This window comes from Cryptomeria japonica, chromosome 7 (assembly GCF_030272615.1).
Source record: "Cryptomeria japonica chromosome 7, Sugi_1.0, whole genome shotgun sequence".
NCBI classification, from domain to species: Eukaryota; Viridiplantae; Streptophyta; class Pinopsida; order Cupressales; family Cupressaceae; genus Cryptomeria; species Cryptomeria japonica.
The window spans coordinates 562,243,685-562,253,556 of record NC_081411.1 but is presented as its reverse complement, the minus strand read 5'-3'; the positions used below and the strand labels follow the sequence as shown (position 1 = coordinate 562,253,556).

Genomic DNA, 9,872 nt, shown 5'->3' with positions numbered 1-9,872 from the left:
ATATACCTCTATTTATATGTCAGTTTGCCCCTCTCTCTCTTTCTCTATATTTCTCTTTCTCTAGGCCTATCTTTCCCCCTCTCTCCTTCCCACTCTATCCCCCAATCTCTATCTCTACCTCTATCTTTCTCTTACCATATTTTCCTCTCTCTCTCTCTCTCTCTCTCTCTCTCTCTCTCTCTCTCTCTCTCTCTCTCTCTCTCTCTCTCTCTCTCTCTCTCTCTTTCTATATATATATATATATATATATATATATATATATATATATATATATATATATATATAAACCTCCACTACCTTCATAATAATTAGAGTAGAGAAACCATGCATCCTTCCAAATATTTTAAGGGTCAATTGTAGGAAAACACCTCGAGTTGACTTCTTGGAGAAACACCACATTAGGTTTATGAATATGTAAATCTCTTTTTCCATGTGTTTTTCTTAAGGGCATGAAAATCCTCCTTGCATTTCATGACATGATGCTGCATTTTATTAAATATAAAGGGGCAAAATCCATCACCTCTAAAATTAAAACTTGAACTAGTTACTTTAAGAAGAGTTAAACTACGCTATAAAAATTAGGTCCCTAGAAATATCCATTGGCATTGCATGAAGATTGCAGTGATGAAGTATAGTGTTGTCATTGATGTCAATAGTAACCGGTAATGGGGTTGTATTGCAACCGGTAGTGATGTAGTAATGCAACTGGTAGTAGAGCAATGAAGGAAACTGGTATTAGTATTTGAAGCAGAGTGATCAACCAGTAACCCTAACCAGTTGATATGCAGAACCCTAACCGATGGAGCTTGGTGAATCGGTTATGATGATCTATGATTGAAAGGTGATTGGAGATGGGGATGCCATATTTGCATGATGCACGTGATGAGTTTCAAAGTTGTTTTGGCGCATGAAGATAATTGTTTATTTTGGGAATGAGCAAATACATAGCATGAAGTGATAACCGCATGATGAGCTACAAGATTCAATGAGAGGTGATCTAGGAGCAGTTCAAGTTGTCTAGAACAATGTGTAGTTGATTGCTATGTAATCCAACGGTCATGATTGAACCAATATGTTTTTAATCTTTATGAGATTTGTAGGTTTTGTGATGTGTTATCGACCTATTGTATTTGTATTTAAGGTCGATGAGTTGTTTGTAATTGTGTTGGAAATTTCGTTAAGCGTGTTGGAATGCAAGAACACTGAGAGGGGGGAGTGAATCAATGTTCTACTGGAACGATCAAGTTTAACCTTATTAAAACATGCATACACCAACCGGTATATCGATACATATAGAATTGAAAGAAGTAAAGCAACAAATAAGCCAATCACATAAATGGACACCATAACACACATAATTATACATAGAAAACCTCAAAGAGGAAAAACCACGGTGGGATTTGTGACCCACAATATCAATTCACTGGCCATATGAAGAGATATTACAAAATATAGGGGCCTACACTTGCAGGAAGGCTTACAGCCTAGAGCACACTGCTCAATCACAAAAGGAGCCTCATTGACTACATACAAATCTAGACTACAATCCGAAGAAATGATTGAACTGTAAAGATAACATCTTCTATGCCTAAATACAGTTCTGGTTAAGCTCTGTCTGTTCCAGTTTGAAACCCTAAACCCTTTACCAAAATACCCCTTACATAAATATCCTCACATACATGATCTCTCTGATATATTTCGTATTACATAGCATCATCCTATTCTCCTGTCAATCCATTACATATCCTATTCTTCAGATCTCAAAAATGATCTAACCTACTGACTTATATACCCTTTACAATTCATCATGCCTTATGTCGGCTTACAAAGATAATTACAATATCAATATACATGTCGGCTAGATAACATAAATATAAAAAATAATTGCCGATGCTGGATCCAAAAGATGTCGGTCTCCAATACCGATAACCTGATTCTAAACCATTTCGGCCTGCATTGCCGGTAACTTGAGAATTCCTTTGAACCTGTCGGTGTCGGTGCCAGTGCCAGTGAAGTGTCTGTCGGTACACAACTAACCCAAAACATGAAACCAGAATAAATTGTCATGTTACCATCAATGAAAACATAGTGAAACCAGCCAATTGAGTGTCAATTGCCAACAAAGTGTGGTAGTGAGATTGTTGTCGAACTAGAAGGAGTGCCTGCAAAATGTTTTGAAGGCAGATAGGAGCAGAAAAGGATCTGATTAAGTAGACCAGTGCTATTACCAGATCAGCAAAAAACTTGTTGTTCTCTAACCATTACAATAGTTAAATCCCTTAACCGGGTAAGCTTTAACAAGCTTGGTGTTGTCTAAATCCTCTAACCAGGTGGTCCATTATATTGGATTTGAAATCCTCTACCGAGGTTACTCCTAACAGGGTATTGCCTTTAACAGGGTATTGTAGTCAATCCCTTAACTGTGTGGTCCCTAACATGATCTATTCTTAACAAGACATTATTGTATAAGCTTCTAATAAGGCTTGGCTCCTAATAGGGCGAACTTCAGAAGAGTTCAAAATACTTGTGGGTATTCATCCCCACTGTGGTTTTTCCCATTTGGGTTTCCACGTGAAAAATCATTGTGTCAAGTGGTGAATGATTTTGTGGATATGTTTTAATATGGTTGATATGATTAAATGGTAAAGCCACTTAGATATGTTTAGATGACCGAAAGTGATTTGAAATGAGCTATTACTAATGTTAGTAAAGTGGTTTAATGTTTTGGTTAAATGGTATGCGAGTTTCAGATCTCTTACATTGTATCTTTGATGTTTTGGTCAATTGGTAAAGTTTGACAATGCAGTTGTAGTTTTGGATACAGTGTCTAAACCACTTAAGTTTAGCAAGTTGTTTATGAGTTGGGTTTAGGTTTGGTGAAAGTTTAGTTTGTTTTCTATCTACTTATTCACCCCCCCCTCTCAGTAGTTGACCGGATCCTTATTGTTTCATCATATTATCAATATCTTCATGAGGAGACTACTATTGTCTGAAGTGTATGGGAGAAGGTAATCTCTCTCAAAGGAGATGATTTCTCATTGGATTCTTAAGAACTTAATAAGTGATTGGAAATATCCTTCTTTTCAAAAATTCCCTATCATTCCTTAAGGATGACCTCCATATAAGGATTAGGCTTTATAGGGTTTAAATAAGAGGGTGAAAATTGGGTGAAGGATGACCTCTTTATAATAATTCGGTTTGCTAGGATTTAAAGAAGAGGGTGAAAAGTGGGTGGGGTAAGATTGGGGCTTATTACTAAGAAAATAAATTTTAAAGGAGATGGTTTTAGGGGAAGGGATAGTTGATAGGGTGGGGTTGTGGAGAGGAAGTAGTACAAGAAGCATGGCTACGAAGAAAGGTAGTATAGGGATGAGCTAAGGGGTTTGGAGATGGACTTGGTTAGAAACTTAGAAGTGGCTAGATCTTGGAGGATAAATAGGAAAATCTTGAAAAATATAATAGGACCATCTTTCCTATAGTAAAATAAATTGGTTTGTTTAGTCAAATAGGCAATTTATTGATCAAGTTAGAATCCATGCCCCAGTAGTCTAAAAGACTATAGAAGTGGTCCGGTTAGGTTCATTTTCAACAAACTCCCTAAGACATTCTTGGATATTTCTAAATTTGAATACACTGTTTTTACATAATATGATCCTCTCATGTTTCATAGTGATGTTTTAAGGAATGGTTGGAATGCTAGGTTAAGTGAATTCTACTCACATTAGATAACATGACTGGGAAGACTTCTCTATATAGAAGTGAAAACTACTTTCTTGGAGGTAACTTATCTCCCTATAAAATATCCAATATTTTTATTATAGGGTTACTTAAGTATTTTTATAGAACAAAAGGTGTGGATAATAAACCTCTAATGAACTATATCATCCAATCCTTATTTTCATAATTCTAGTTTGACCATCAATAGAATTATTTCTAGTTAGGTGCACTTCCCATAAGAAAAATAAAATTACAAAATGATGTTTAAAACCATCAATTACATTAAATATCATAAGATAATAAATACCCTAGAATATAATATAAAGGAAAATAAAAGACAATAAAAAATTAAAATTAATATATAATTGATGATAAAATTTGAATAAAAATAAACATAAAAAATAAGAAATGAAAAATAAACAACCAACACTAATAAGTAATATTTAATTATATATTATATTCTATTTAAATGTCATAAAAAAAGAAATGAAATAAAAAATAATATATTTAAACATAATGAAGAAGAAAATAAATGAAAAACACCTAAAGATACTATTTGAGAAAAATTAAATAACGTGTAATCTTTCTTTTGCATCTATATATCATCATATAATTTATTTCTTTACTTTTCAAGCATTCTCATCTTTCGATAAGGATGACCTCCTTCTAAGGATTAGGCTTGATATGATTTTAAATATAGGGTGAAAAGTGGGTGGAGTAAGATTGTGGTTTATTGCTAGTAATAGAAAGTATGAAGGAGTTCCACTTGTTAATGGGCAGTCATGGGTTCATCCATCCTCTTGTAAAGAAAAGAAGGTGGAATGGATCAAATCAGAGGAAGGATTGATCAAAATAAATTTTGATGGGGCAGCCAAAGGGAACCTTGGGCCTTCAAGGGCGGGACATGTGGCTGGAGATTGGACAAAAGATATTTTGGCTATGGGCACTCATAAATTGGAGGATGGTACTAATAATGAGGTAGAGGTCAAAGCGACTTTTCTTGTTGTAAACTTAGTGAGAAAATTATCAATTTCAAAACACCATTTGGAAGGGGATTCTCACATTATCATCAATTTATGGAACATTAATTTATACAACAAATTAATTAAATCTAATCTCTCCCCCTTTAATGATTTTGAAAACCACACATACACTCAAAAGCGACAATGAGGTGGCAAACTCAATATCCAAATGGGAAACAACATTAAATTCACATTAAATTCTTGCAATGATGACAATATTTGGAAGGATTTTTGAGCGGTTAATCTTGATGAGGAGAGGGTACGATATGCAAGTGATAGTGAAAATTGACAAAATTGATCATGGTGGGTGTTTCAAGACTTTTGAAACATGTGACGAGCATTATATGGAGGCAAGTTAGCTGGAGGTCCTTGTCTTTTGAATTTATCTATGGTAATGGAATTTAGGTGAAGTACAGTGTAGAGATGGAGGTAAACTTCAGTTTGAGAATGAAGAAAAGACAAATCTCTTTCATGGGTAAGATATCTAATGAGCGATTGACCCTATGTTTTTTTAGTTGGTAAAGATCCTCCTTGGGGACAAATATATGGCGTTTGAATACTGTAGACACCTAAAATTGTCCTAGCTTGATCAAATAAATATTTTATTTATTTAATTATTTTATCTTAAGCCTTCTATTAATTAAATAGATTTTTATTTATTTAATTAATTCACAAATCCTCTTCTAGACTTTCTATATTTAAAAGAATATTTTTATTTATTTAAATTATCCTTTCCCTAAATTAAATAAATATTTTATTTATTTAATTAATTCATTAGCTTTTTCCCTACATAACAAGTGACATTCATCTCTTAATCTACCTTTAACCACCTCTCTAATATTTGCCTATTTCCTATACCTACCCTCTAATCTAAGTCGACCATTTATCCCTCCACCTCTTAATCCTAGCCTCCCATTTTTGGGGTGCTCTCTATAAAAGAGAACTCTTTCTCCCTCCTTTCACATCAATCAATCAAGCAAAGTACCTACACTCTGTCGAATTACCTACTCAACCACAATCTATTCTTTATTGAGCTCTTGTGCACATTAAATCTGAGAGCTCATCTACATCAAGCAAGATCAATGGAGATATGAGGACAATGGAGATCAAACCTATGGAGCATGCGAATGGTACAATCTAGCTTATTTTGTGTTTTGCATGTTCTTTGGTTCTCTATTGGTTTTAAATTGGATTCATTGTAGAACTAGGTAAATAGTGGTTGAATCTAATAGGTTTTACAATAATTTTAGTTTCCAATTTCAACGTAAACAAATACAAATACAAATCCAATGAACATGATGTTGCTTCCATGGTTCTGGCCTAGTGTTTGGAGTATGGAGGAAAATACAATACCCGTTGGATTATGAATTCTTGTGTGAAGGGTGAGTGGTGCTACGAGTTGGAAGCATTTATATCCATATCCATTCCTAGGGAGGGTTTTAAAGTCAGAGGTGGAGACTAGCTTCACGTTACAAATTTACCCCCCCATTGTGTTTGTTTCTACCATGGAACTTGTGCAACACCAGACAAGGAAGATAGGCAGGCTCAAGCCCAAATTAGATGGAGCCACATCAAGGAATAGCTATAGGAAAGGAAGGTAGATCCGAGTTCCAGAGTCAACCCCGATCGAATTCAGAAGAATAAAGGTGGAAATTCAACAAGAAAGATCTCTAGGAGGAGCAGCCAAAGAGGAACCAAATTAGAATTGTGGGTAACACATTTGTCCATAATTTCCAAGATTTGTATTGTAGATTTGCTTGAGCATGTTCTATAGAACAAAAGGTATGGATAATATCCATTGCATAAACCCCTAATAGGCACTATCATAAAGAAAATGGAATGATATAGTGATGTTCACAATCCTCGCATCCTCAATTATATCTAAAACATTATGATAGAAAAATAATCACACAAAAACCTAATACAAAACAAAATAAAAATAATTAAAAATCAATATGTAATTAATGATTAAATTTGAACATAAATAAATATACAATTAACAAATGAAAAATAAACAATCAAAAGTAATACATATTATTTGATTTTATATTAAATCAATAATAATTTTATCAAAAAAAACTATAATACATAAAAAACCAAAAACCAAAAACAAAACATTTAAACACAATGAACAATAAAACAAATGAAAAACACCTAAATACATATATGAGATACATTTATTGCTCTCCACACACCTAATTTATGTCATTACAGTTAATAACTTTGTAATCTTTCCTTTGCATTTATATATCACCACAAAATTTATTGTTTCTTGATCACAACTTCCCTCTCAAAAACTATTTCTCAAAATTCAAACACCATCTTGGAAAGCCCGTCCAATAAATTTCACTAAGATCCAAAACTATTTTATTTCTAAAATTTCCGTGAAAACAAATAATCCCCCTAATGGTTCCTCTGCTCTGAGTTGTCCTCCTGTGTGGGAAAAACAATAGATTTGGTGATGACAACATCAGAGGAAACAGAGACTGGATTCCTCTCAAGTTCATTCATTATTCTGCCCACTACCTCCACCATTACCTTCTTGAATTCCTTACGATTCAACACCCCACCCTCCACTCCGTCCACCATTTTCAACTCAGAAGAAACAATCTTATCCATCTGCAATCACAACCCACCATAGAAAAATCTCATTTCAGTCACAAATCAATCAACAGAAAAAGGATACCGATTCATCTTTACTCTACTGTACCTCTTGCACAGTGCCACAGTGTGGGAGACCAGTGGCAGGAGACAAAATGTCCAGAGCAACACCAACATATTCTTTAATCAATTTCCCATGCTCTTCCTTGGGCAACGATTTCCATGTCATTTCCAGAGCCTGCAAGACATGAATGTATATGTCACTACCACCCTATGCTTTATTCTGATGATGACCGATCATATAATATGATCTGAAATGTTGATGGAAAATTATACACAATTTAAATCAGAAATCTGTTACATATCTTCACGGACTGTAAAAATTACATTATTTTAATAGATAATTCTTGCTAAAACTCTTTTCTCTAGCTCTCTCACCTTTATCATCTGATGTTTGTTGGTGAGAAATTGTAGCAACGACTTGCCATCATAAGTAGTAACGGTGTGCGCCATCTTCAGGGGCGTTGTCTTCAAACGCATGGCCACTCCCATTAACACCCCACGCAACGCCTCCACAAACTCTGCTGGCTTGGCGGTGTTTGCAGACTTCAGGGGCCATGATTTCAAGACCTCTTTCACAATATTTTTTATCACCTGTTTCATTTCAGATGAATCAGTTAAACAAATCAAAACTTACAATGTGTTGTTTAAATCTGTTCCGAAGAATCAAAATATAAGAAAACTTACCCACGGATTAGATGTGGGTGGCATCCCCTGCTCTACTGTAAACCTGCTTAGCACACTTTGAATGGGCAAGTGGGCTGTTTTGAACTCAGAAAATATGGCGAGGGCGTCCATGGTGAAATCAGTACTGAGAGCATAGTTTTTCAGGAGATGGCCATCCAGAGTGACAAAACATATGCGGCCCCTGGTCAAAATCCAAAACAACATCAGCAATCCATTAAAGAAATTGGTGAAGTTGAATAGTTTTCTTATTGAAATGAATCTTTTCTAAATCTTAACTTTAATGGGTGATCAAGATCCTTCTTTTCTCTGTTTACTATTATCTTCACTATCTAACGATCTTGTATCTACGTTTTTATGTTTCAAATTATAACTCAGTGTAGATTCAAAAGATGAGACTCTTTCCATTTATGAATATGTATGATAATATTTTGTAAATGATAATCTAGACACTTATTCACCGAAAGAATTGAACTTTAAACCAAAGAAAACAACAATTTGTATATCTAATCTTGAGAGTTACATAGACAGCATTGAATTTTTTTTACAAAGAAGAAGATGAGTAATGGAGGAAAGGAGAACTAACCTGGTGTTTGATGTGGGTGTGGAGTGAGTGGGGAGAAGAGGGAAATCCCAAGGCAAAGGCAGGGCCAGAGGCGGCCATGGGCGGGCTAAGCTCTTGGGGAGAGAATCTGCAAGTGTAATGATATCTCCTTTGCTTGTCTTCCTTCGCCTACGTCTCATTCGTCTCATCCAATTCCAACTACTACCCATCATCCTGTGCGCCTCCCAATCTCCTGGGCGGTCACCTAATCTATCTAATTTTGCCTTCTCGTGACTGCATTTGCATTGTGTGGGGAGAGGGAGAGGGAGGAGCTTCTTGTTTGCAAAGCGGTGAGGTGGTGATTGCACGCACGGGCTGTGTAATGTGGGTGCACGGGATATGTGATGTTATTTGCCATCTCCCCCTCGATAATTTCACAGCTGGCTGGGAGCTTTTGTCTTCATAAAAGCTGGAATTTTGAACCAAACATTTGTGCCCATGGCGGCTTGGACACTATCTACCAGAAACTAGTGTATTTTGAATTTCTTTGACTAAATAAAAGTGATAACTCATACCAAAACACAATAGTAACTCATGTCGCAAGGGAGGAGGAAGTAGTAGTTCCTACCACAAAGAATAAAATGACATAAGTTCTTATCACAATAATATAACTAATAGATACCAAAGAGGTAGAGAAAGATATGGTGAAGTTGTGGGAGATCTTTTTAGAGGAACTTGATTCAAGTGTGCAAAAGAAGGGCATCCAATCATATAATTGTTGCCAAAAACTAAGTGCGTGCAAATAGGATCTCTAAAGATGGTGCAAGAATTATAAAGGTGGTGTAAGAATTATGTGAAGTATCTATCATTTTATATGTGAAGAGCTTTGTTGAATTGTGATGGTGAAAAAGAATTAGTAGAGAGGAACAATTTGTTTATATTTTGGTATGTAAATATGGAGGTCAAATTGAAGTTAAAAAGGTTAGAAAACCCTAATTCATATAAGATTGGTTGGTTGAAAAAGGAGCATAAGGTGTTAGTGGAAAGAATGGTACTTGATCAAATTGAAGATAGGTACATATCATGATGAAGTTTTGTCTGATATAATTCAAATCGATGTACGCCATTTTCTTGTGTGATATAAGATTTTAGTAAATTGATACATGTGTTGTTCATGATGGGAAAACAAATACCTACAATATAACAAGAATGATAGGATACGTAAGTTGGTCCCACTAAAAGAA

At 35.0% G+C, this 9,872-nt stretch overlaps 1 protein-coding gene across 1 annotated transcript; it reads right to left on the bottom strand.

Moving 5' to 3' along the window:
- Positions 1-7,074: 7,074 nt before the first annotated feature.
- LOC131078444 (uncharacterized) lies at positions 7,075-8,934 on the bottom strand. Its single transcript, XM_058016149.1, has 5 exons — positions 8,671-8,934; positions 8,088-8,268; positions 7,779-7,994; positions 7,450-7,578; positions 7,075-7,358 (listed from the first exon to the last, which is right to left on the bottom strand). The coding sequence occupies exons 1-5, from the start codon at positions 8,859-8,861 to the stop codon at positions 7,143-7,145; spliced, it is 933 nt and encodes a 310-aa protein (XP_057872132.1). The 5' UTR covers positions 8,862-8,934; the 3' UTR covers positions 7,075-7,142.
- Positions 8,935-9,872: the final 938 nt, after the last annotated feature.